A 27,597-nucleotide genomic window follows, 5' to 3' on the forward strand; every position below is an offset into this window, starting at 1 on the left:
GGGAGGAGGCACACTTTGGAGTGGGCCTGATTTTGACCAAGTTTGCCTGATTAGTGTGACTCCGGCTCATCAGAATTTCCACTGTGACAATGACATTTTTTTTTTGGAGGGCATAAAGATGTTACGTAACATCTGGGTGTCCCGCAGAGGCACATTAAACCTCTCACTGAGAACACTGACCTGGCTAGATTATGGCTGCACCTGTCCTTCCTGTGTTTTACACCTCAGACCTTTTTCACAGCAGATTTTCACTGTATTCGCAGGAAATGCACAGCTGCATTCAGGAAATCTAATGATGGCTGATTTCTTCTTGAGGAGAGTATTGCGCTCTGAATTAGCATACTGGGACATTTAATGGGCCACCACTAACATTTGAACTATGACAAGTCAAAATGGCTGCTGTGAAAAGGGTCCATTAACTACAAATGTTACTAAGTCAGATTTTCCTGACCATATATAATTAGAGATTGATAAATGTGTTTTACCTTCTTCCCAAGTAGGCTTTTATTTATGGCGCAATAAGAAAATCAACTTGCAGAGGCTCAAAGCTTCTTTTTTACAGATTAGTTTTATTCAACTGTTAATGTCTTCTTGTAGTCGTTAAAATACTATTATACAGTAATGTTGAATAAAATGACTCTGTTGGTGCTTTTAGGCTTTGGTTTTAAAGTACAAATGTAGCAAACGTCCAAGAGTAGACAGTACTGTGCAAATGTCGTGAGCCACATCTCGTTTCTCTATATTTTGCTTCCAAGGAACCAGACTTTCATGTAAGTTTTTAAAGTGGTTTTGAGCAATAGTTCTCTAAGCTTTCTAAATGTCTTCCAAAGTGTTTCTTTGGAAAATGGCTGCTTTTTCACCAGTTTTCAATCTAGCCCTTGTACCTGACCATTTTTAGAGGATTAAGTTTTTTTTTGGTTTTTTTGTTTGTTTTTTTATTTGGTTTTATTTTTGAGTTACTTACTCTGCATGATTAAAGCATAAAATGCACCTAACTCAAGGGGCAAACCAGCGTAGTGTTTATACATAACAGACATAAAACAGTTTAAAATTTAATCTTAAACTATTATTTGTTTGACAGTTTGACAGACATAAAATAGCATTTTTCCACCAGCAAGGTGATTTCCAGAGAACTAGTAGCTGAAAACTTGCCATGTCTCAACATGGTGTGCAGTGTGTCCTTAAAAAAAACTGAAGAAACTGGACAAGTGAAGAAGAAGAAGAAGTGGAAGGCCTAAAAAAAAGGCTGTGGTATTCCCAATAAGAAGTGCATGGAAAATCAGTGGCAACAGGTTTTATGAAGCACTTATATAATACAAATTCAAATCAATATGTATGGTGAGATCAAGACACTGAGCTTTTACAGCAGGGGTCTCCAACTCCAGTCCTCGAGAGCTACTGTCCTGCAGCTTTTAGATGTATCCTTGTTCCAACACACCTGAATCAAAGGAATGGCTTGTTACCAAGCATTGCCAAACTTGATGGCATGCTGAACAGGTAATTCAACCTTTTGATTCTGCTGTGTTGAAGTAGGCATGGATCTAAAAGCTGCTGGACAGTAGCTCTCGAGGACTGGAGTTAGAGACCCCTGGTCTACAGCCATCAGTAAAACATGGTGGAGGCTCTGTCATGGTTTTGGGCTACATTTCATCTTCGTCCAGCATCCTGCATTATCTGGAAAGCATCTAAATGGCAACACCTTACTGCTGAAATTGAAAAATTTGAATTGAAATGTATGCGTAGAGGAGGTCAGAACAGAGGTAAAGCAGTTGAGGCTCTGTCATGGTTTGGGGTGCATTTTAACCAATGCTGTTGGCTTGAGAACTATTCCTGAAGACTACTTAGGCAGGTTTTCTTCTCATTTCTCTAAGAGAGTTCAGGTTCTGTTGAAGAATAAAAATGGTCATACCAAATACTGACTTTCACCTTGTTTCAATTGTATAAACCAAATTTAAACAAATAAAGGGTCACTCAGTATTTTTCTAAAAAAATGTAACAAAAAAAACGTATTAAATATTATTCTTTAGAGATATGGCAGAATGATGGGGAAAAAAATCCCTCTGAACTTCTAATATGAGCTTGTCTATTTTAGCTACTTCCAGTCAAGTCAAATCAGAAACCGTTCAGCCAGGTTCCCCTAAAAAATAAAGAATTTGTTATTAGTGAATTAGAGAACAGACGCTGTGAAACAGAGAGTAGTAAAGGATATCAAAACAGTAGCAACTCTAGCATGCCATGCACATATTGTAAAATACTACTGTCCACAAACAGCTGAGGCTGTACTTCTTTTTGCTGCTGTTCAGCAAAACACAAGGGAGCACCGAGGGGTGTGGCTGATGCTCCCATTTGTTTTAATTTTAAATGACGGTGCTATATTGCGACACCACCAAAGTCTCTGCAAGCTGATTTGATACCATATGGATCAGAACTAGCTGCTGCCTGCACACCTGATCTACTCTGATCACCAGAAAAACATGACAAAAATCCCCAAAGCGATGCGATGTCAGGACACGCCTGCATAAACTCTCTCTTACTGGTCTCGGACTCTAGCTGTGACACTGAATGTATCATTTGTCTGTTACATATTTGAATGTTAGTCTCGTAAGTGCTGCAACAATCGAGGTGCTGATTTGATGTGTATTACAGTGTTCTTCTGGCTCCATCATGTTGTCTTGTTATATGCTTGTTACGCGGCACTGACCAAAATGTTGTGTTCGATCATATCAATCGATCATCAGCCATAAAGATCTTTGAATTTTGAATATATTTAATGTAAAACGCCCAAAAGTATACAGCGGCCTTGAATGCAAAGTGTGCATTATGATAAATTAAATGCTAACTTCAGTCCTCTTTTGGATTAAATTGCAATTACAGTTTGTTTCCTCTGGATGCGTTTTGTTCGGTGCCACAGCAAATGTTCTGTGTATGTTGTTAAACACTAATGTCTTGTTTTCAAATAATCACTCATTGATTACATGGACAACAAAAGAATCTGAATACCAGTAAGTATAACTGTATGCATCTCTGTCACACAGAATTTCTCTCTTGAGTTTTCGTACTCAATTTCCCGTAGATGTTACACAATGTTTGCACCTTGATCCTGCACCCTTCGTTTTTGTTCTCGTGGGTTTTTGTTTTTCTCTTTTACTTTCGATCTGTCCTTACTTCTCAGGCATTGTTTGAGTTTTTTGGATGCCTTTGTATTTTTTGCACATTTTTTTTTTCATGGGAATTTTTTTTGTGTGTGTTACTAATCAACTAACATTATAAATTCACAGAAAAGGTCTGTCCTTTTCTTGCAACCTTTATTTTACTTGTTTGTTTTTTAAAATATATTATTGGTATGCTAAATGAATACTAGTGTTCATGTCTTTTTTGGTCACTAATTCCTTAAGATGAATTGCAGAATATTTATTTCGAGTACATTGTGGTCCTCAGTGGCAGAAGAAGACCCTACCTGTATCGGAAACGTGCAATCCACAGGGGGCGGCCTACCTTTCCAGATGAACCGGATGGTGCACTGGCTGCTGCAGACGAGCAGCCCCTAAATGGCTCCAACGCCTTTGCCAACCGCCGCGAGAGGAGGAGAAAAGTTAACATGTCGGTGTGGGAGCAGAGAGCCAACCAGCTGCGCAAACGGCGCCAAATGGCGAGCAGAGAGGAGCTGTTTAGCAGCCCTACAGAAGACACCGTCGAAACCCCTACCATTCCCCATCACCCCTCCAACCTTTCCCCAGAGGCCAGCCCAGCTCACCTACCTGAATCACCGATGTCGGTGGGGATGCCTCTTCCCGAACCTCCAATGTCCATCTCTATTCCCATGCCGGAGCCTCCAGCAGCTGAACCTCTGGTAAACCTCAGCGAGGAGAAGACAGGAGGACCAAACCACCGGGCGGCAGGTGGTGGCAGACACAGGATGGCCCGAAAGTTCAGGTCCAGTCAGGCGCCAGAAGATGGAGCCCGTCATAGACGCCACCGCCATCGCGAGGCTCGTGTTGAGGCGAAGAGTCTGGACTGTACGCAAACGCCACACGAGGTGCTACATATCAGAAGGTCGCTCAGCCAGGAGAGAAAAGTACTGGATGAAAGAGAAGAAAGGGAAGAAAGGGAGGACAAAGAGAGAGGAGAGGAAGAAGGAAGCTCAGTCCACGATGATGGGACATGCATCGTCAACCCCTATGCAGAAGTTGGAGAAGATTGTATAAGGTAAGCCTGCTCTCATGCATTTCTCGACTGGTGGAAAGAAGCTAAAGTGTTTTAAATTTTAGGTCATTTGCATCATTTTATTTATAGATAATATTTTTACCTTTTATGCTATGCTATGCTTAGAAATAAACACCAAAGGATTACGAAGTAGGACACTCATTCAACAGATGCAACAAGGAAATGTGTATATAGATACCGCAAAGCTGTGGCACAGTTTCTTCATGTCATGGAAAAATTTGTAATGTTACTTCAATTTAAGTTTATTCTGGAGCAGTTAAGCAAAAAGCAAAATTAATTTGTTCTATAGTAATTAATTATATGGTCAAACATTCTCGGAGAGCAGCAACATGGCGTTAATACAGAGCAGACCAGGTGTCAGTGACAACAATAAAGGAATAGCTGGGGTGGATGTGGGTTGCAAAGAGGATTGCATCAGTAGTGTTGGGAAGGTTACTTTTAAAATGTATTCCACTACAGATTACAGAATACATGCCCCAAAATGTATTTTGGAACGTATTCCATTACGTTACTCAATGAGAGTAACGTATTCTGAATACTTTGGATTACTTAATATATTATCATGCTTTTTACAACTATACGAATGTACTATTGCTGTGTGATTTATTACTTTTACTGAAGGTTACTCTCCATACCAATACCAACTAGATTTTTAAATCTTAATATAAATGAGTAAAAGTAGGTGGACATTAGGTAAGGCTGCGCTTTTAGCCGCGATCTCATATAGAAAACTATTCCACGGCTCCGAACCGTAGTAAAGGGACCTCTGGCTAATATGTCGGGTTCTGTGTCAGGCTCATAACCAAAAACTAGCTTTACTTTGTTGTCTGGGTCAACTTTGCTAGCGTGAGACAGAGAGAGGCGTTGAAAGGCTGCTCCAACGGAACTTATTGTTTCGGAGAAAAACACGAACACGGTGTACAGTCGAGCCAATAGTTTACTTACAACTGGGCTGTCAGGCACTCTTTTTGGCTGCAGTGGTTATTATCATATTTACATGTTTCTATCTCCCGTTTCTGCTCAGTGACAACTCGTACTTTTCCACTCTCCTTTTTCACTGTAATGGAATACAGTTAGTCATATTTTGTACTTTAAATACGTAACGGCGGTACATGTATTTTGTTACTCCCCAACACTGTGCATCAGTTAACTGACGTGGGCTGCTCTTGAGGTGATCTGTTACCACCTGATTTATTAGATTATCATTGTGCTCAGCTGTACTTTGTGATCTGCATGAATTAATGCCATGCTCGGTTTTGGTGTGTTTTTTTTGTTTTGTTTTTTTACAGAGCTGCTGAATGCAGTGCAGATATTCCTGATCCTCCTCAGTGTGAACAGATAGTGGACAGCACCTGGTCAGAGCAGGTTGAGGGTGGCCACTCAGATCAGTATGAGCCACTGTGCCAAAACATCCCAGTGGAGACTGCTTTAGAGGCCACAGAGTTTACTGTGAGTGCTATAGAGTCAGAAAACCGTAAGGCATCCATCAAAGTCAAGTCTCAAGTCATCAAGTCTAACCTGGAAGACAGCGTGACCATCGAAATGTCTGCACAGCCACTTCTGGAGCTCACACCCATGACAGGTAGCACTGTGACCACTTCTCATTGCAGTCCTACTGCTTTGCACAATGCATCACAAAGTGGGATTTAGTATCAGTATCACTGTACCACACTGTGTAGGTGTTCTTGACATCTGATAAAAGTGGCCACTAGTCTTTTTTCCCCCCCTGAATCCACTGTGTTGGTGACTCACATTGTTCTTCCTTTGTCAGCTGTTCATGGACAACTAAAACATTTTTTCTTTGCTCTTATGTGTCTGTCTGGGGTTTAGTGAACAATAAAGAGTTGGAGGCATACCAGTCTGACCAGAATGAAAATGAGGAGGAGACAGAGGAGGAAGAACCTCCAATTCCTCCAAAACCTGTACCTCCAGACAGCATGTTCATCTTCAAGGCCTCCAACCCGTAAGATGTAGCCCAATCTTCCAAATCACTGATTATTTGATGGAATACAGTACTGTGCAGAAGTCTTAAGTCGCCCATCATGTTTTAAAAAGATTTCCGTAGGAAAATGAGGAATGAGTGCAATTATTTAGTGAAACATGAAACATATACCAAAGTGAAAATAGAGCTTGTACAATACAAGTAGTCTTTGTAGTTTATAGTTAAGAGTCAATAAATGGCATTGATGAAAATGAAGCCTCTACCAATCAGATACTTTTCAGATAGTATTTCAGGATGGATCAAAATCTGATGGCACCTTCTGCATTCATGATCCCTTCTCAAACACCACTGAGTGAAAGGCAACCCCAGATCCTCCACCATGTTTTACAGGTTGCCGAAGACACTCACTGATGTACCTCCCTCCCCAGCTCCTTCATGCATATTGACGATGTTGTGAACCAAGACTTTAAAATTTGGATTCATCACTCCATGACACCTGTTGCGACTAATTTTCATCACAGTTCTTGTGTAATTCAACATACAACCGCCTTCTCTCTCCATTTACCTTCCTTAATATTGGGTTATTAACAGCTGCCCGTCCACACAGAGATCTCTGATGAGGCATTTTAAGAAATTACAAGAAAGTTTGGCTCCTTGGAAACAAAAGAAATAAGTGGTGACTCCAGACTTTTGCACAGCATTTTAAATACTTGCTTTCTTCTTGTTTGTAGTAGCAGTAGTTGTTTCTATGCATGCCACTCACGCAGTTATATGCATCTTCTTTGTTGTAATGTAGCATCAGAAGGATTTGTCATTATGTGGTCACTCTCCGCTATTTTGAGATGACCATCCTGCTTGTGATCGTGGCGAGCAGCATTGCACTGGCTGCCGAGGACCCTGTGTGCACTAATTCAGACAGGAACAAGGTGAGCTTAGACAACATCTCTCTTAAAGACTTTGTTTTTTTTATGAAAATGAGATTTACACAATCAAAATGATCATCAAATCACCCTCAGATGTCTTCCAGATGGCCTGAAATGTTCTCATGAAACGGTAGTTCAGTGCAAGTCTTTTAGGTTTGATATCTAGTTGACATAACACTGTGTCAGCAACAATGTGCTGTGACACATTTGCTATCGCGTACATACAAGGTGGCAAGCAGCCTGATAGCTGCGCAGTTTGTTTTTCACGACTTTTCACTCGTCTAAGTAGCATGGAACGTGTCAAGAGTGACCGAATAAGGACATATGAGTAAAATCCACACTGTGCTTGGGTATAAGTCGAGTCAGTCAAGTCAACAAAGGCTGACAAGCGCTCAACAACATCAGGTTAAAACACATAATTTAAGGGATTAAATGAAAAGTAGGCACAAATCCCCATCAACGCGTCATTTTAGATTTTGCACAGTAGCTGCTCTCACTCACCAGTGCCTCTATGGTGGTTAACACCTTCACCTGACATACGGAAAAGCACCAGTTTAAGCCTCAAGGGGTCAAAAGCTTGTGTACTGCTAATGCTCATTCTAAGTCTGTAAAAATGGGAGGATTGCATCAGGATGGGCATCTGGCTTAAAATTTGTTCCATATCAAATATGCGGATCCATCTGCTGGGGGGACCCCTTGGGAAGTGAAGGAGCAGCTGAAAGTACCCGGCTACTTATGCTCACTGGACACTTCATTAGTTACAACTTGCTGCTACTGGGTTGGGTTCAGAACTTCCTTAATTTCCAGTGGCACAGATTCAACAAGGTGCTGGAAACATTCCTCTGAGATTTTGGTCCATATTGACATGATAGCGTCAAACAGTTGCTGGAGACTTGTTAGCTGTACTGCCATTGCATTGCATTGCAAAGGTGCTCTGTTGGATTGAGAACTGGTGACTGTGGAGGCTGTCTGAGTATAGTGGTGTAATTTTCATGTTCAAGAAACCAATTTGAGACAATTTGAGCTTTGTGAGACCAGAAGATGGGTACATTGTGGTGTGAAAGGATTGGCATGGTCGGCAGCAATGGTAGACTGCAGTGCAGGAAAATTTCACACCTTTACACGATCACCGCCAGCTCAGGATGGCAGGATGGCAGGATGGCAGGCCTGCAAGGCAGGATGGATCCATGCTTTGATGTCCGTGCCAATTCTGACCCTACCAGTTAAATGTCACAGCAGAAATCAAGACTCATCAGACCAGACAATGCTTTTCCAGCCTGCACTTTTAATACGAGACAGGATGGATCCATGCTTTCAATTCGCTAATGTCAAATTCTGACCAGGCAACATTTTTCTAATCTTTTTTTGTTCAATTTTAGTAAGTTTGTACGAATTGTAGGGGCACCCGGTGTGGTCTTCTGACCATCTACTTCATTTGCTGACAAATTGTGCATTCAGAGATGTTCTTGCGCATACCTTGGTTGTAACAAATGTAACAAACTTCCTACCTGCCTGAGCGTGTGGCAGGTCTTTTGTGCGTTTCTACAGGAACTGGAGAGGAGGTGTGGCTTATTTTTAACTAACAACACTGACAGCACCTGGGCCCTGAGAGCTCAGTTCCTGGGCGGTTCTTCTCCCCGAGACACCTTTTTGGATTTTGGTTACTCCTTCGTTTGTTCTCTTGCATTAAACAACCTTGCACATGCCATCTCTTCACTCATGCACTCATTTACACCACTGACAGTACTGACCACACAGTTTGTGGTTAGTGTAACTTATTTTCTTGTTAAAAATCAACCATTTTCTTATTGTGTGCATCTCCCTTGTAGTCATTGCTGTGTGCCCCGGTTTGTGACACTGAGCTACTGATTCCTTACTAACAGCTTAAGTTATTCTCCACTGACCTCTGGCATCATTTTTGTCCAGAAAACCAACACTCCCTGGATATTTTCTGTTTCTGACCATTCCCTGTATACCCTAGAGATGATCGTGTGGGAAATCCCATTAAATCAGCAGTCTTTGAACCCAACACAGGTGGTAAAAACCCCAATGCAGTCAGTGGAGCCATCGGAGTGTGTGTTGTGTGGATCTTAGTACTCCTCAAGGTCAACAAAAGAACTTAAAGGGACATTCCACCAGTTATGCACATAAAAATAAGTTTACTTACAGCACTGCTGAGTTTGTAAAAACAGCTTAATAACAATGTTATTAAGATTATTTCTGGAGCCAGTTCTGACCGTTCCACCAATGTGAATTTTGGGGAATGTAGGATCAAGCAGAAGGATTTTGACCCTATGAGTCACTCAGCTGAATGGAATTGTTAAACGACATTACTGGAGCGTCTCCTTGAGGAATATCTGGGCTGGTTAGAGCACCAAACAACACGTGTTTTGTGTGTCAAAGTATGCAAAGTGACCCAGAGCCACACAGAGTAATTAGAATTTCTGTCTATAATTTTCTCAGTTGAGTAATTGAGTTGGTTACCTGGAGCTACACTTTGACACCGCTCACAAATGTACTGATTCATTCTAAGAAGATGTGTCCTGAAGCATTAAGGTGGATGAATCATGCCAGCTTGATGCTAGCAAGTTCATTGCCACTGGCAGGATGGGAAAAATGTAAATTTTATTTACTCTTGAGGCGCTTTACGCGTGGTTGTGTGTACCGTCACTGATACTAAATGCACCTCAGAAAAATCTCAACCTTCTCAACCTCTAGACTGAACTTTTAAAAGTCAATTTTTTTTTCCCTAATTTTGAAATTATCCAGGTCCTCCGATATTTTGATTACGTCTTCACTGGAGTGTTCACCTTTGAAATGATCATCAAGGTAAGTGGCTGAAACATTTTCTCTTCTTTCATCACAATTTCAAAGACTTCACCTTTGCCAGTTTGTAACCCATCCGTGTGGATGTGTGTGTTCGTCCCCCAGATGATAGACCAGGGTCTCATTCTGCACGATGGCTCTTATTTCCGAGACATGTGGAACATGCTGGACTTCATTGTAGTGGTGGGAGCTCTGATTGCTTTTGCTCTAACGTGAGTCACATTACAGTGCTGCCTGTCGATGACTAATGAGCGATTCACTGCAGCAAACAGTTTCTGAGAATACAGTATTGTATTAAACGACTTTCCCTCAAAGACTCGCACATTGCAAGTATGGAGGCATGAGAAGACCGGTACAGCGCGGAGCTCAGATTTAACTGTTTTCTCTGTGTAATTTAGGTGGTGTGGTTAAACATGGGTAGTGTGTGTTGCAGCGTTTTGTTTCTTTACTTTTGAGTGCGAACATTACTAACTAAACTTTTTGTGCTTTTTGTTGTAATGTAGAGAATTGTATGTTATTTTCTCTGTTGTTGATATAGCTGTGATCCTTTGAGCTTTGCTCACAGTGTATCTCTTTTTTTTGCCTTGTTTTTTTTTCTCTGTTGTTCCTGTGGATATTATGACTGTTGGGGCTCCCAGCAATGTGATGGGGTAAAAATTTCAGTCACACTAAATGTAAATGTGTCCCATAAGCCACTCATATTTCTCATGTTTTCATGTCTTCTGATTTGTTGTTTTCTACATTTAAAAAAAAAAAGTATTGTCTGCCTTTTGTCTGTTTGCTTTTGATTTTGTCACATTTTGACCTTTGACTCATACAACAGCAGAGCCTGGCAGGTATCAGGGGGGGAAAAATGCTGATAATGAGTCATTTTGTCTATGAAATCATCGGTTTTGCATGAAAATGAACATAAAACAAAAGATCTGCGAAACACTAAATGCTTGTTTAGTGTTCCAGTATATGCACACACAGCTCATGACAAGGCTAATACAAAGATAATAACATTAATTCTCAGTGTGATCTAACTTTGATAGAAGAAATATTTATTTTAAGCCATGAGTGTCACGATGAGCTGTGTGGCTGGCAGTGGCTGGACCCAAGTGCAGGACTCCGAGACAAAACATTAACTTAAGACGGCAGCTTTATTGACCTGATGATAGAAGATGAGGGTTACACACACACAACAAACGTGGAGGATGCAACAACTGGCAGGGAAAAACACGGGGCTTAAATACATACTGAGGTGATTAGGGAAAACTCAACACATTGACATAGTACACAGACTTTCAAAGTAAAACAGGAAACACAACAGACACAGACTTGACTAGACTACAGCTGACAGAGAACAAAGGGAACACACTGGCAGAAATGACTGTACACTAAACAGAAGTAACACAGAACCACAACCTAAGAACTGGAATACAAGAAATGCTAAGGATCTAAGGAGCTAGAGACAGAAACCAAAACCAAGAGAATCAAAACACATCATGGAATCAAGGATCACCAATACAAACAGAAAAACACTGAGTCCACAGACTCAGGACCGTGACAATGAGCGTGCACAAACTACTAGTGTAATTGAATGAATCTGCAAAAATATTTGATTTAAGGGTTGAAAAAAATAGAAATTATCAAATATTTTACAGCTGAAATCTGTCAAGCTCCAAACATGCACCCTCAAGTTGAATGTTTCCCCATTCGTTTGTGTTTACATTCAGTTTTTACTGTTTTTTTGTTGTTGTTTTTGTACTTGTCTGTGTGCATCATTCTGACTGTACAGCTATGTTTCTCAGTGCTACATTTCCAATGTCAACAGAAACAACAAAGGACGAGACATCAAGACGATAAAGTCCCTCCGAGTTTTGAGAGTCCTGCGGCCCCTTAAAACCATCAAGAGACTTCCTAAACTCAAGGTGTGATGCAGACATCTGCGTACAGTCTGCTGCTCTGTTTTCTGGTGTTGTTGCACCAGTCCTTGACAGATTTTATTTGTCTTTCTCCTGCGCAGGCTGTTTTTGACTGTGTGGTCACATCTCTGAAGAACGTTTTCAACATCCTCATTGTGTACCAGCTCTTCATGTTCATCTTTGCTGTCATAGCAGTGCAGCTTTTTAAGGGGAGGTTCTTCTATTGCACTGACAGCTCCATGAATACAGAGAAGGAATGCCAGTGAGTGAACTCCGCTTCACCCTCGTCTGTTCCTACATTAGTGTTTTTAAAAATATATATACTTTATATATCTGAAACTCCTCCTACACATTGTCACTCAAAATGCACTGGTACTGCCACGCAAGATAATTTTTAATATAAAATATGAATATGAGGAGTCAAGCTCTATAAGAGGTTCAAAGCAGTAAGTTCCTGGAATATGCTTATTCAAGTTAGATTACAAGACTAATACCATCCTTACAGCCATGTGAGGAAGAAAGTTTATACAGGACTCCATGCAGTCCTGTGAAAACACTAAGTATACCATTATTGCTTACGCAGGATTCAAGAGGGTAAGAGGCTCAGATCTCAGATTCTGCAGTGAAATATGAGTCCATCTGTCTAACAGAACTCAACAGCAAAGAAAAGAATAAAGATGTTGCAATCAAAGTCCAGACCTCAATCAGACTAAAATGCTGTAGAGGGACCTTAAGAGAGCTGTGCATAAATGAATACCTGCAAACCTCATCGGACCGCAGCAAAATTCTTCCCCAATAATGTGAAAGTCTGATAAATTCATACAGAAAACAATTACTTCAAGTTATTTCTGCTAAAGGTGTTCTTTCCAGTTCCAGTTTCCAGTTACAACCTAAATGCACTGCTTTTCTGAAGAAATTATTTAAAATTTCATTCTCATTTCGGAGCTGTCTTAACCAGGTTGAAGATGTTATGACTAAGAGTGATTCTGTGTGATATCTTACACCATATATATGGCTTTGTTTTGTTTTGTTTTGGTTTTTTTTGGGGTTTTTTATCTGTGCAGTATTGTTGTGCAAAATCAATATAAATTCTTCTATGGGAGAGTATCACTTGGTTTTAAACTCTTTAAACAACTTTAAGGAAACCTACCCAACAAAATCACAACAGGAAGAAAATAAAACATATAAAACATTTTTAAAAAGGGGAAAAAACACAACTTTTCTGACAGCAGCGTCAATCAGAGAAAATACAAAAAACTTCAAGCCATGACAAAAAAAAAATCCTTCAAATTGAAAGCAATGAAGCAGAAAATTACAAAAAAGGGCCCAAATGTGCAGCTTTGCTTATTTCTTATATAACCTCAGATAGTCTGTCATTATCTGCAGATGCCAGTGAATAGCATGAGAGTAACAGTTGCTTGTAACAAAGGCTTTAATGCTTCTCTTTTTGTTAAAACCGCTGGTCTAATCAGTGAATAAGTGAAATGATGACCTCTGGGCTATTCTATTCCCCACAGAGGCTACTACATTGACTACAGCAGAGACAAAAAGGAGGTGAAGAGGAGAGAGTGGAAGAGACACGAGTTTCACTATGACAACGTCTGCTGGGCTCTGCTCACTCTGTTCACTGTTTCAACTGGAGAGGGGTGGCCTCAGTATGTCTCCTTGCGTGTTTATAGGCTTTAAGCTCAGTTTTTCTCAGCACAAAATTCCTTTCTATAACTTATATGTGCTATAAATGAATCAACCACAGGTAATATGATTTCTTTAAATGTAGGGTCCTGCAGCACTCTACAGATGTTACAGAGGAGAACATGGGGCCGAGTCGGGGGAACCGGATGGAGATGTCAGTTTTCTATGTGGTCTATTTTGTGGTCTTCCCGTTCTTCTTCGTCAACATCTTTGTGGCTCTTATCATCATCACTTTCCAAGAGCAGGGTGACAAGATGATTCAGGAGTGCAGTCTAGAGAAGAATGAGGTACGGAGCTGTGACAGCATTTCACACAAATTCAAGTAATTAGGCATCGTCTTTTCACACATAATGCTCATTTTCTCTCCATCAGAGGGCTTGCATTGACTTTGCCATCAGCGCCAAGCCGATGACCCGCTACATGCCCCAGAACAGACAGACCTTCCAGTACAGACTGTGGCACTTTGTGGCGTCGCCCTCATTTGAGTACACTGTGCTCGTCATGATCGCCCTCAACACTGTTGTTCTCATGATGAAGGTAAGTGGTTCATTCAGTAAATGTGGAACATTATCACAAATCATTTTAGATTGATTTCCCAAAGGCCCAGAAAGACACTGGTTTAATTTCATGCCAGATTTTTTTAAAAATCAACTTGCAGAGTATTGAAACTCAACTGTAAACTCTAAGTAGCCTCAATGAGAAGTGACTTTAAACCTGTGCCACCAAATCAGTCCTTACCCAGGAGACATGGACTCCAAAAGACCTCTGGAGGTATCCTGTGTGTAGATCACATTTATTTTTTTTCTAAAAGATGCTACAGATGCTCAAGCAGACTGGAATCCACAAGCCAAGTCAGCACTCTTTGTCACTTTATGCAAAAAACGTGAGACTGGTCAGATGAGGCCAACTTCTTCGTTTGCTTCATACTCCAGCTTTCACATTCATGCACCCATTGTAGCGCTTTTACGGTGAATGATCAGCACATGCACTTTCTATCATAGCCCAGCTGGCTAAGGTTTTCAGCATTTTTTTGCTGTAGCTGCTCTTCTATGACCTCCACTGCCTCACAGGTTTACCAGTAGTCCTTCATTTTTACCTCACTACATACAAACTGCTGCATAGCGGGAACAGACGAGATCTGGTATTTTGACGGGACGCTGATACTCTTGTCTTGCTGTCACAGTTTTGGCCGTGTTGCTCATATATCGCAGCCTTCCTATTTTTCCTCTGTCAAGAACGGACTATTCTGCAGCTCTTGTAACAAAAAATGCAATTTACGTGGGGGGGTTTTTGTTCTTTTTTTGTGTTGTGGCTGATTGGTTGTACACAGTGTGTAAGTTTGAAGATTTATACCTAAAAGCAGGGACTGTGTTTTTTCCTACAGCTGAAATTTGATGGCTGACTATGAGAGAAAACCTTAGAAGGTTTGCAGCAGACATAAGAGAAGATTTACTTTGTATGGTATTCAGTAAATTGACTTCATTTAATTTCAATTAATTAATAAACAATCGCTTTACAATTGCTTTGGTCAAAGCAGATAGCAGATTACCACAGAAACCGTAGTTTACATGGAAGAGCTGAGCTGAGCAAATGCTGAGTTGTCTGCAAATACTTGCAAAGTACTCACAGAGCGGTCGTGAAACTGCAGAAAGCACAATGCAAACATTAGATTTCAAAGTAAAAGTTGCACCTTTGGAAACGTATTGGTTGCAGCGGTAAGCCACAAACTACAAACTACCAAATAAATCTCAAGGAAGTTTTACGTGCAGCAACCACTCTCCAACCAGCTGAGGATTACACATTTTTTCCTGGCAGCCAGAGGTTGCTAGGGGGTTGCCGGCCGGTGTCTGTTTAACAGAAAATAATTGCAACAGTCCCCCACGCTTTATTTATCTAGTTATTGCCAAATCAAGATGTTTAACGAGTTTCTGAGATTGATTTTAATCATCCATCCATCCATCCATCCATCCATCTTCATCCGCTTTATCCGGGGCCGGGTCGCGGGGGCAGCAGCCTAAGCAAAGAGGCCCAGACCTCCCTCTCCCCAGCCACCTCCTCCAGCTCATCCGAGGGAACACCAAGGCGTTCCCAGGCCAGCCGAGAGATATAATCACTCCAGCGTGTCCTGGGTCGGGGCCTCCTCCCGGTGGGACATGCCTGGAACACCTCACCCAGGAGGCGCCCAGGGGGCATCCTTGTCAGATGCCCAAACCACCTCAGCTGGCTCCTTTCGACGTGGAGCAGCAGCGGCTCTACTCTGAGCCCCTCCCGGATGGCCGAACTTCTCACCCTATCTCTAAGGGAGATGCCAGCCACCCTTCGGAGGAAGCTCATTTCCGCCGCTTGTATCCGCGATCTCGTCCTTTCGGTCACTACCCACAGCTCGTGGCCATAGGTGAGGGTAGGGACGTAGATCGACCGGTAAATTGAGAGCTTCGCTTTTACACTCAGCTCCCTCTTCACCACGACGGACCGGTGCAGCGTCTGCATTACTGCAGCCGCAGCCCCAATCCGTCTGTCGATCTCCGGCTCCCTTCTCCCATCACTCGCGAACAAGACCCCGAGATACTTGAACTCCTCCACTTGGGGCAGGACCTCATCCCCGACCCGGAGTGGGCACTCCACCCTTTTCCGGCTGAGAACCATGGCCTCAGATTTGGAGGTGCTGATCCTCATTCCCGCTGCTTCACACTCGGCTGCGAACCGCTCCAGTGCGAGCTGGAGGCCCTCACCCGATGAAGCCAACAGAACCACATCATCCGCAAAAATCAGAGATGAGATCCTGAGGCCACCAAAGCGAAAGCCCTCCGCCACTTCGCTGCGCCTAGAAATCCTGTCCATAAAAATTATGAACAGAACCGATGACAAAGGGCAGCCCTGGCGGAGCCCATCACCCACCGGGAACGAGTCCGACTTATTGCCGGCAATGCGAACCAAGCTCTTGCAACGGTTGTATAGGGATCGAATGGCCCGTAGCAATGGGCCAGACACCCCATACTCCCGCAACACCTCCCACAGGACACCCCGAGGGACACGGTCGAATGCCTTCTCCAAGTCCACAAAACACATGTAGACTGGTTGGGCAAACTCCCATGCACCCTCAAGTATCCTCGAGAGGATGAAGAGCTGGTCCAGTGTTCCGCGACCAGGACGAAAACCGCATTGTTCCTCCTGCATCAGAGGTTCGACTAGCGGACGAACTCTCCTTTCCAGCACCCTGGCATAGACTTTCCCGGGGAGGCTGAGGAGTGTGATCCCCCTGTAGTTGGAACACACCCTCCGGTCCCCCTTCTTAAAGATGGGGACCACCACCCCGGTCTGCCAATCCACGGGTACTGCCCCTGATCTCCACGCAACATTGCAGAGGCGTGTCAACCAGGACAGCCCTACAACGTCCAGAGCCTTCAGGAACTCGGGGCGGACCTCATCAACACCAGGGGCTCTGCCACCAAGGAGTTGTTTAACTGCCTCAGTGACCTCGCCCCCGGAAATTGGCGGGTCATTCCCCTCATCCCCAGACTCTGCTTCCTCCTCGGAAGACGCGTCAGTAGGATTAAGGAGGTCCTCGAAGTATTCCTTCCACCGCCTGACAATTTTCTCAGTCGACGTCAGCAGCACTCCGCCAGCACTATACACAGTGCAGGTAGAGCACCCCTTTCCCCTCCTGAGACACCTGACGGTTTGCCAGAACCTCTTCGAGGCAGTCCGAAAGTCTTTTTCCATGGCCTCTCCGAACTCCTCCCACACCCAAGTTTTTGCTTCAGCCACTGCCCGAGCCGCATTCCGCTTGGCCTGTCGATACCTGTCGGCTGCCTCCGGAGTCCCACAGGCTAACCAAGCCCGATAGGACTCCTTCTTCAGCCTGGTGGCTCCCTTCACCTCTGGTGTCCACCATTTGGTTCGGGGATTACCACCACGGCAGGCACCAACCACCTTGCGGCCGCAGCTCAATGCAGCAGCTTCGGCAATGGAGGCGCTGAACATGGTCCATTCGGACTCAATGTCCCCCGCCTCCCTCGGAATGCTGTTGAAGCTCTGCCGGAGGTGTGCGTTGAAGATCTCGCGGACTGGGGCCTCTGCTAGTCGTTCCCAGCACACCCTCACTACGCGTTTAGGTGCACCAGGTCTGTCCAGCGTCCTCCCCCGCCACCTGATCCAACTCACCACCAGGTGGTGATCAGTTGACAGCTCAGCCCCTCTCTTTACCCGAGTGTCCAGAACATATGGTCGCAGGTCTGGTAATACGATTACAAAATCGATCATCGACCTACGGCCTAGAGCATCCTGGTGCCACGTGCACTTATGGACACTCTTATGTTCGAACAAGGTGTTCGTTATGGCCAAACTGTGATTAGCACAGAAGTCCAATAACAAAGCACCGCTCGGGTTCAGATCAGGGAGGCCGTTCCTCCCAATCACGCCCCTCCAGGTCTCGCTGTCGTTACCCACATGAGCATTGAAGTCTCCCAGCAGGACAACAGAGTCTCCAGGTGGAGCACCTTCCAGCACCCCCCCCCCCCCCCCCCCCAGGGACTCTGAGAAGGCTGGGTACTCCGAACTGCCACTCGGCGCATAAGCGCAGATGACAGTCAGGACCCGTTCCCCGACCCTAAGGCGCAGGGAACAAACCCTCTCGTCCACCGGGAAAACCCCAACGTACCGGCAGCAAGCCGAGGGGATATTAGAATACCCACCCCAGCCCGCCGCCTCTCACCAGGGGCAACTCCAGACTGAGACAGAGTCCAGCCCCTCTCCAGGAGACTGGTTCCAGAGCCCAAGCCGTGCGTAGAGGTGAGCCCGACTATATCTAGCCGGTACCTCTCAACCTCACGCACTAACTCAGGCTCCTTCCCCACCAGAGAGGTGACATTCCATGTCCCTATTGCCAGTCTTGGCAGCCGGGGGTCAGTCCGCCAGGGCCTCCGCTCCTGGCCGCCACCCGGCACACAATGCACCCGACCCCTATGGCGCCTCCTGCGGGTGGTGGGCCTGCGGGAGGATGGGCCCATGTCTCCTCTTTGGGCTGTGCCCGGCCGGGCCCCATGGACTAAGGCCCGGCCACCAGACGCTCGCCCTCGGGCACCCTCCCCGGGCCTGGCTCCAGGGCGGGGCCCCGGTAACCCTATCCCGGGCAGGGTAAACTGTTCCCTCGGTGTTTTTTTCATAAGGGTCTTTTGAATCGCTCTTTGTCTGGTCCCTCACCCAGGACCAATTTGCCATGGGAGACCCTACCAGGGGGCAAAAGCCCCCAGACAACATAGCCCCTGGGATCCCTGGGACACACAAACCCCTCCACCACGATAAGGTTGCGATTCACGGAGGAGTGATTTTAATCAATAGTCAGATAATGTCTGAGTTTTCCTAAAGTTCAAAATCCTGTAATTACAAAGTTTTGTCTTATTTTTGTTTTTGCTTTTGTTGTGTTTTAATTGAACTTCAGTAGAAACCTTCAATTTCCATTGATCTGTCTTATTTTTTTACTGTTAGGTGCCTTTGTTCAGTTTGTTTTGTTGTCTTTTCTCTTCCTTGCACTCTTCAATCGATGGAAAGGTTGAATTACACAATAAAAGAAAAAAAAAACGTTTTTAAAACAATACAGTTCAGTACTTTTCATGCTCACGTTCATGTGTTGTGTATATGTGAGCTGTGTTGTGAAGCTTGCCTTGTCACAAGAGAAGGTTTTGGAGCCACCGAATCATAAACGCAAAGATAATGTAACTGTCAATACGTGTGTGTAAACACATTTTCTATTCATATGGATTGTCCGTCCGTTTTAATTCTTTGTATACCGTGTTGAAATTAAACTTAGAGAGGCAGCTGCAAATCCATCATTATGACCTTTAAAATTATGCTCGTCATGTTCACCAAAATGTCACCAATAATTTACTAATTATGGTAATAACTGATTGATTGAATGTCAGATTGACCTTTTGGCCTGTTTTCTTTGTTCTTGCAGTACCACTCAGCCCCGGCAGCTTACGATACAGTCCTGAAACACCTAAACACGGCCTTCACTGTCCTCTTCTCCATGGAGTGCATACTGAAGATCATGGCGTTTGGTTTTGTGGTGAGCAGAACAAAAGACTTTAGATCACATTTAGTTGAATTTCTCCATGTGCGATGGAATTAACCAAAGCATTTCCTTTTTCCTGCAGAACTACTTTCGAGATACTTGGAATATTTTTGATTTTATTACTGTCCTTGGCAGCATCACAGAGATAATTGTGGATTTACAGGTAAGCCCCTGCCAAGACACCATTCGTTTTCACACTGTTGTGACCCTAAAATAAAAAGACAAGAGCATACTTTCTTTCCAAGCTTCCTGGTGTGTTACCCTTCCTCCAGACACAACTTAAGTCATGTTGTGATGAAATTCGCCATCTGTGTTTTACATCCTGTCTCTCCCTTCTGTCGCCGCTCTCTGTCTCTCTCTCCTTCTCTCTCTCTGTCACCCTCTCTCCAACCACGTCTGTCCCAGTCGGTGAACACCATCAACATGAGTTTCCTGAAGCTTTTCCGAACTGCCAGGTTGATCAAGCTGTTGAGGCAGGGTTACACCATCCGTATTCTGCTGTGGACCTTCGTACAATCCTTTAAGGTTTTCCCACTACCTTTGTTTTTTATTATTTTAAAGATGTATCTAATATGCTGTAAGATATTATAACAAATTACAAGAAGTTTTGATAAACTGTATTTCCTGTTTCTTCTCCACCAGGCTCTCCCTTATGTCTGTCTTCTTATTGCCATGCTTTTCTTCATATACGCCATAATTGGAATGCAGGTAATATTTTCGATAATTAAACTACATCAAAAATATCATAACAAACTCGTAGCTCTCACTTAAGGTCTGCTTGTTACTATTTATTCCTCCAGCCCTTTGATAGCTTACATGAGTTACATCAGTGGTGGACAAACTTTTTAGAGGTGAAACAACATGATACCCAACAGTTTTTATCGATAAAAAGAAGGATTCTCCTTAATTTAGCATCATTTCTGTACATATTTTTTCAAGGTATATCCATGCCCCATCAGTGGGGCCACAGCTTGAAAACATCATGGTCATGTACAGTATAGAATAATCAAAAAGCACGCACATCATATTCAGGATATTTATTTAGTACTTACTCGTGTCTGCACTGTTATTTGTATGAGCTAGTTTGATCTTAACTGTTTCTGTACATCCATTAGTTACTTTAAGCCATTTTTTATACTATGCGTAGTTCTGCCTAAGGTTTCTTCCTGTTAAAAGGGAGTTTTTCCTTCCCATTGTTGCCAGTTGCTTGCTCAAATGGTGTAGTTTGATTGTTGGGTTTCCTCTCTATTATGGTAAGGGCTCTACCTAATAATATAAAGCGTCTTGAGCCAAATATTATTGTGATTTGGTGCTATATAAATACAGTTGAATTGAATTGAATTCAAGTTTTTGCTCACGGTTTTGTTTGGCCTGTTCATGCTGTTGGGCCACTTTGAGAAAAATAAAAATAAAAATATGTTTTTTATGTGCCAAAATTGATAATTTATGCCAATCATTAGCAGTAGTTAGTACCTTAGGATATACATAAAGTGTTGTAAAACTAAAGGATAGGAGGCTTTAGTAAAGTGTGTTGCATAAAGTCTAGAAACTGGTCATTATAGTCTATTGCTAGATGGTTGTCAGGCAGTGTAGGTTTGATTGTTGGTGCTATATAAATACAATTAAGGGCATAGTAATATACATGTGGATCAAAATTAGATGCTATTGTCATGACATGAAAATGAAGATACTTTCATTAGGTGATATAAGTGCGTAAATCCTTAAAAAATAGGTAATTGGACATCATTTATCCCAATTTCAGGAGTGGGACCACACCTCATACACGCTCCTTCCGATTCTCTGTCTATATATGTCTATATCCCCAAACCACAGCCTCAGTCCATGCTCACGCCGTCTGCCATTATCTACTTCAAATGCTGTCAAGTCTGTAACAGGATATGGTCCCAACTAGTGAATTTTTGCCTGTTGCTACAGTACGTGGTTGTTAGGGCTCATGATGACATCATACTTTCTCATATAGATAAAAACAATCAGGAGTCTAAGATGTACTTGTGTGCCAAGTTTGGTTTCTCATCTCCAGATGGTCTAAGAGGGGTTCGTGGACAAACAAACAAACAAACAAACAAACGCACAGACAGAGATTTTGTGTATTATAGTGTGATTTACTGATTTAGTCCTATTGTTAAACTTTGTTTCTTGGTCCCACCTCTTAGGATTGTTTTAGTGTGTTATGTGGATATTTTTAATGTTTGAACTCTAGAAGATTAGCAGCTGCTATGGGAGAAGCTACCAGTTGTCCAGGAAAAACTATGAATTAACTGAAGCCAGCTGTTCTCTGCAGGTGTTTGGAAACATCAAGCTGAATGACGAGAGTCACATCAACCAGCACAACAATTTTAAGACATTTTTCAGCGCACTCATGCTCCTGTTCAGGTGAGCTCAAAACTACATATAGGCAGTGCTGCTGTTCTGAGTAAAGCTCCTTTGTTGGTGTTTGGTGTTAATCATCTATGAATGTGTTATCGGTCAGATGTCAGCTGGATATTTGTTTGTGTTAACACCACCAGGAGTGCTACAGGGGAGTCCTGGCAGGAGATCATGCTGTCCTGTCTGTCAGGCCAGGAGTGTGAACCAGACCCCTCCATCGCCCCCCTCACTATGTCTCCGGACCACGAGGGCGGCTGTGGGACCGACTTTGCTTACTGCTACTTTGTGTCTTTCATCTTCTTCAGCTCATTCTTGGTCAGGACCAACAAAAATTTGCCTTTTCAGGTGTGTTGCAGTCTGCTGTGCCTTTCCTCTTAGGTTCTTGCCCTTGTGTTTTTTAAGATGCTGAACCTGTTTGTGGCTGTGATTATGGATAACTTTGAGTACCTGACACGAGATTCCTCAATCCTGGGTCCCCATCACCTGGATGAGTTTGTCCGAATCTGGGGAGAATATGATCGACTGGCGTGGTGAGACTCGCTCTTTTATCAGTTTGTGATTTGAAGCAGACCTGATCAATATTTAGGCACTGTATTTATCCAGCAGAGGGCAGCCAAAGAGCATAAATGTGAATGCTTTGATCTTTGAGTGTAAGGAACACAAGCTGCTTTTCATCAAGTCGAAGTGGCATTTATTTTCATCATTCTAACTACTTTCAGAAGAAAAGTCTGCTCTGTTTGCATCTTCTGTCTGCACATCCCTTCACTTCTCGTTTTTGCTTTCCCTCTGAAGCGGCCGCATCCACTACACGGCCATGTATGAGATGTTAACACACATGTCACCACCCCTGGGCTTGGGTAAAAAATGTCCTGCTAAGATCGCCTATAAGGTATGAAAACATTTTATTTAACACAGAAAGGCCAGATAAAATGAAAAGTGAGAGTTTGGTTATATAAAATAAATATAACACACAACAGAAAGGGCATGGCAGCTAGTAATTTTGTTCAGTTATTCAATTTTAAAAAATGTATAGAAAGCAAATGATTGGTCTTTGTGAAGTTAAAGAAGTCAGTGGTTATGTGCATATGTGTGGCTGCTGTGTGTTTTTATGTGATTTAAAAGGTCGCTGGAGGTATTGGTTTACGGTCTAACATAGAAACTTTCCCTCCTTCTTTGTCTTTGTCTCTGGCAGAGGTTGGTGTTGATGAACATGCCCGTGGATGAGGACATGACCGTCCACTTCACCTCAACTCTGATGTCACTCATCCGCACAGCTCTGGATATCAAAATAGCTCGGGGTTAGGGTCGTGATTGCTTTAGTTATCATTTATCTGCTTTTCTTTTGTTTTGCTGAGTAGTTAATGTCTTCAGATTTCACATTTTGTTCCATCAATAGTGCATCATTAAAAAAAATGGTTAAAGGTGAGTGTTTGTCTCAGGTGGTGAGGACCGTATCGCACTGGATACCGAGCTGCAAAAGGAGATCAGTATTATTTGGCCTTATCTGCCCCAGAAGACATTGGACCTACTGGTACCTATCAACAAAGGTCTGGCTCTAACTAAGAAGGTGATTCTCACTGTAATGCTGAGAGGTGAGCAGTGACAACTAATGGAGTGCTCCTGCTCTCACAGATACTGACATGACGGTCGGGAAGATCTACGCTTCGATGATGATAATGGATTACTTCAAACAGAACAAAGCCAAGAAGCTCAGGCAGCAGCTGGAGGCTCAGGTCTGCTCAGCACGTCACTATGAACTCTGTGACACCTTCTTTTTTGTAACTTTAGTTTTCTACAAATTTACTTTTTTTTGCACCCAGTTTGTTCAGGAGGTAGAGTAAGCTAGGGGACCTATTATATATCCAGTTCCTGATTGCTTTAAGTTTAGGTTTCTTTTGTTATTTACCATTCCTTAAAAAAATTCTTGACCATATTAATGATATCTCCTATCACCGATGTCCTACAGAGCCAAAAATGAAGTGTTCAGAGCAGCTCTGTGTCTGAGCTTTTCCCTCATAGGGAGTACTTGCTCTTTGGCCATGTTAAAGACAGGATGTTTCTAATTTCAGACATACTGTGCAAATACAAAACCTTAGTCCTACATATATGTTTAATATGCACAATAAAAGACACATCCTGGTCTAAAATTAGTCCAAGAGTCCTCACAGTGTTAATGGAGGCCAAGTTAATGACATAGAGTAAGCATCTGATTAGACACCATATTTCTAAGATTTTTAGCACCATAAAATAACTTCAGTCTTAGGTGATTAAGAGATTAAAGAGAGATTTAAGAGAGAGAGAAGCATGTATTTTGCAAACAGAAATGGTCCCAGCATGGAACCCTGTGGAACTCCATAATTAACCTGAGAGTGTGAGGAAGACTCACAATTTACATGAACAAATTGGAGTCTATTAGATATGATTCAGACCACTGCAGCGCAGTACCTTTAATACCTATAGCATGCTCTAATCTCTATAATAAAATATTATGGCCAACAGTATTAAACAGGATAACAGGATAAGCCACTGTCAGATAACATAAGAAGATCATTTGTAACCTTCACTTAAGTGATGTCTGTACTGTGATAAAGTCTGAAAGCTGACTGAAACTCTTCAAATAAAACATTGCTCTGCAGATGATCATTTAGCTGTTTTACAATTGATCTTTGAAGAGTTTTTCAGATAAAAGAAAGGTTGGAGGTTGGCCTATAATTAGCTAAATTAACACAAAGTTGTCACGAAGATGTCTTCAGTCTTTTCTGTATTTGTCTCATTTCAGAAGAGTAGCTTGATGTTCAAGCGTCTGGATGCTTCTGCTCTCCCCGAGGACATTCTGTCTAACCAACCACTGCCAATGATGCCACACAGTGCTGGTTCAGCCCTGTGAGTCTGCAAATGCTTGCAAAAGTCTGTACTTATGTGTGATTCTGAATGCCTTTGCTTACTGTTTTTCTCCATCTTGACACAGGACCAGGGGAGGCTTTGTGGCTTTGAGCCCCATTTCACCTCAGGAGCTGTTTTTGCAGCCCATGAGCTCTGACGTTGATACCAGTCAACAGAATCTGGTAAGATAAAGGACCAATATAATTGTAAAACATAAAACATTATCCCCATGGCAGGCTTTTTGGCAATGCTCTGACCTTTTAATTTATGTAGTTTTTGACTCAGAGTAATTTGCACTTGAAAGCAGAGCTTTTCTGCTGCTTTGATCTTATGAATAAATGTTACCGTAGCATCAGTGTGCTGCTTAGCTTTAATATGCCAGAGCAAATAAACAAAAGCAAATACTTTATTGCATATATTATATTTTTTACTTTTAACTCCAGAGGTGTCATCGAAAAATTCAGCGACTCCAGCCATTGTGCACCTCTGGATCACTTCCAGGACAACTGCTTTTTAAAAATCTCTCCCTCAAACTCCTTTTTTAAACTCTAAACTTGCTTAGCAAGAAAACATCATCTTCTGTGTCAAATTGGCTGTCTTTTATTCGAGGATCAACAGAGCATAAGAGCTGGGAAACCAGCTGCGAACCAGCAACCAAACAGCAGCTTTCAGTGGAAGAAATCACAATTCCACCAGAACCATGTTTGTTGAACATTCATGGAGGTTTGCACCATGAATTCATCCCCCAGTGAATGAATTCACTGTCTCAGACTGGCAGCGCTGCTCACTGGCATCACCTTGAAGGTGGGATCAGCAAAATTTGAATAAAGGTGTGTTTTTGTTTTGTTTATTTTAATTTTATGAGCAGTTTCGCAGAGTGGCTCTGATGGCACGGCATGCTGTTCTCCAACATGAGATAACTTGAAAATGCAGCTTTTCTTTTGTGCACTTCCTATTTTGTAACCTCTTCAGGATCCTGACCATCAGTTTGGGAATCACTGTCCTCACAGCAAAGAGTTTTACATAAAAATGTAATAAAGCAAAGTGTTTGTTTAGGTGTAACGCCACAAAAATTGTATAAACATGTGATGACTGATGCCGTTTTCTCAGTGCCTTGCAGGGCATCGCATCGCTGCTCTCTGTGCTCCTGTGTTTTATTCCTGTGGAAGTTGGAGTCAGAGCAAAGGGAGATTGTCAAACTGTAGACGTCTGCTGTGTCTCTACTGTCTGGTTTTAATGGTTTCTACTGCTTGTCAGTTGAATGATATAAAGTTGATCTGGAATACTTAATTTGCAGAGGAATGCGTTTGGCCCTCAGACAGGCGTTGTCTGGCTCTGTTTGTATAGCCATTAACACCTAAACATGCATGACTGAATGCACTTCCAAGCTGAAAAAGTCCATCTTTCGATGTGAGCTGATATCTTTGTTGTCTGTTTTTCTTTTTCTTCACTCCTTACTCCTCTTTTACGACCGCACTCTGTTTCTGCTCCTCCTTGAAGTCAGTTTTCCTGTTGCAAGTTCTCCGTCTGTTTTTGGCTGGAATGGCTTTTGACTGGATGGCGATGGAGATGGCTCTGATAGATAGTACTTTTGTCAGTGATGAAATGGCTTGTCTGCCCCTCCTCTCACCTAAACAAGATGTCCATACGCAGCGGGAGTCCTGGCAGGGATGAGCCTGATTGGTGCTCTGTATTTCCTTGCGCTTCCTCTCTTGTTTCTGTACACACCTAGGTGGGCGAGTGCAGTAGGGGGATTGAAGCCCCACTGGAGCTTCCACTAGGGAGGGGCCTGTGTGTGCGGGCCTCTTCCATGCCTCGTCTGGCTGTAGAGTCGCAGGTACACACATCTCCCATGACACGGCTTCTGGGCTGGATCTCGAGGACGTCAGGGGCTGCATGGGCTCTTATGCCAAAGTCTGTCGTTCCTTAAGTGCACGTGATGCTGAGAAGTTCAGATCAGTAGAGTTTTGTTTCGACATTTGTTACTTTGGGAGGCTGAATAAGGTCCAATGAGTTGCTAGAACGGGCTGTGATCTTCGAATGCTGTTGCCTCATCTTGTTATGACCATTACTTTCAACCACAGAGTAAAGGAAAGACTAAACCTCTCAAATCTTTTAGGCTGCACTGCACTTTTGCACTGGCTAAAGCATGAAATATCATTTTTATTGTTTGGATCAAATAATCTGGTGGTAACAGAAGTATGCTTACTTATTTCCTTGTGTTTGTGCCCTGTTTTTCTATGTTTGTTGTGTGTGTTTTTAACTTCAAGCAGGCAGAGGTTTCTAGTGGCTCCATGAAGCGATCAGTCTCCACTGTTGCAGATCAATGTGTGAATGGACTTTGGCAAGAGGAGAAAAGCCCCGAGCGAGTCTATCGACCTCGTCACAAGAGCTATAAGGCTGCTGGTTAGTCCTGCTCGCCTGCTGTTAGGCAACTGTGTTCATAGATAATGAAGAGCTGAATTGAATGTAGTCCTATGACATTTATATCTTTATTTTCCTTTTCTTCTTTTTCTTTTTTGCTCCCTTGTATTTTTGCATTTCCTGTTGCACTCTTTCCTGAATGTCTCTTTAGTTTCTCGCTCTGAGCGTGGCGACAGGGAGCGCGGTCGCTCCAAGGAACGCTGCCACCTCCTGTCTCCAGACACGTCTCGTTGTAATTCAGAGGAAAGAAGCTTGCAGCCCTCACGATCCTCGAGCGTCGAACGAGCAGATCCCCAAGATAAACAGGTAGGTCAG

The 27,597-nt window shown here is 43.0% G+C and overlaps 1 protein-coding gene across 8 annotated transcripts in view; it reads left to right on the forward strand.

The window, feature by feature from the left end:
• Nucleotides 1-27,597, forward strand: part of cacna1eb (calcium voltage-gated channel subunit alpha1 Eb) — a 72,644-nt gene that overhangs the window by 42,239 nt on the left and 2,808 nt on the right. For 2 of the 8 annotated variants that reach the window (XM_087832480.1, XM_087832486.1), the window contains 28 exons: nt 756-770; nt 3,439-4,206; nt 5,514-5,806; nt 6,055-6,187; nt 6,963-7,092; nt 9,859-9,918; nt 10,021-10,127; nt 11,732-11,828; nt 11,924-12,084; nt 13,340-13,477; nt 13,600-13,801; nt 13,887-14,051; nt 19,471-19,581; nt 19,670-19,750; nt 19,993-20,112; nt 20,230-20,295; nt 21,890-21,981; nt 22,116-22,290; nt 22,378-22,505; nt 22,768-22,864; nt 23,168-23,273; nt 23,415-23,522; nt 23,608-23,708; nt 24,755-24,858; nt 24,944-25,040; nt 26,591-26,695; nt 27,129-27,264; nt 27,434-27,588. In XM_087832480.1, the coding sequence (XP_087688606.1) occupies nt 756-770; nt 3,439-4,206; nt 5,514-5,806; nt 6,055-6,187; nt 6,963-7,092; nt 9,859-9,918; nt 10,021-10,127; nt 11,732-11,828; nt 11,924-12,084; nt 13,340-13,477; nt 13,600-13,801; nt 13,887-14,051; nt 19,471-19,581; nt 19,670-19,750; nt 19,993-20,112; nt 20,230-20,295; nt 21,890-21,981; nt 22,116-22,290; nt 22,378-22,505; nt 22,768-22,864; nt 23,168-23,273; nt 23,415-23,522; nt 23,608-23,708; nt 24,755-24,858; nt 24,944-25,040; nt 26,591-26,695; nt 27,129-27,264; nt 27,434-27,588 (4,051 nt within the window). The remainder of the gene's footprint in view (nt 1-755; nt 771-3,438; nt 4,207-5,513; nt 5,807-6,054; nt 6,188-6,962; nt 7,093-9,858; nt 9,919-10,020; nt 10,128-11,731; nt 11,829-11,923; nt 12,085-13,339; nt 13,478-13,599; nt 13,802-13,886; nt 14,052-19,470; nt 19,582-19,669; nt 19,751-19,992; nt 20,113-20,229; nt 20,296-21,889; nt 21,982-22,115; nt 22,291-22,377; nt 22,506-22,767; nt 22,865-23,167; nt 23,274-23,414; nt 23,523-23,607; nt 23,709-24,754; nt 24,859-24,943; nt 25,041-26,590; nt 26,696-27,128; nt 27,265-27,433; nt 27,589-27,597) is intronic. The other 6 variants (XM_087832483.1, XM_087832482.1, XM_087832481.1 and 3 more) reach the window with 5 other exon arrangements.

The sequence above is a fragment of the Neolamprologus brichardi genome, chromosome 18, assembly GCF_056152115.1.
Source record: "Neolamprologus brichardi isolate AB-2024 chromosome 18, ASM5615211v1, whole genome shotgun sequence".
NCBI classification, from domain to species: Eukaryota; Metazoa; Chordata; class Actinopteri; order Cichliformes; family Cichlidae; genus Neolamprologus; species Neolamprologus brichardi.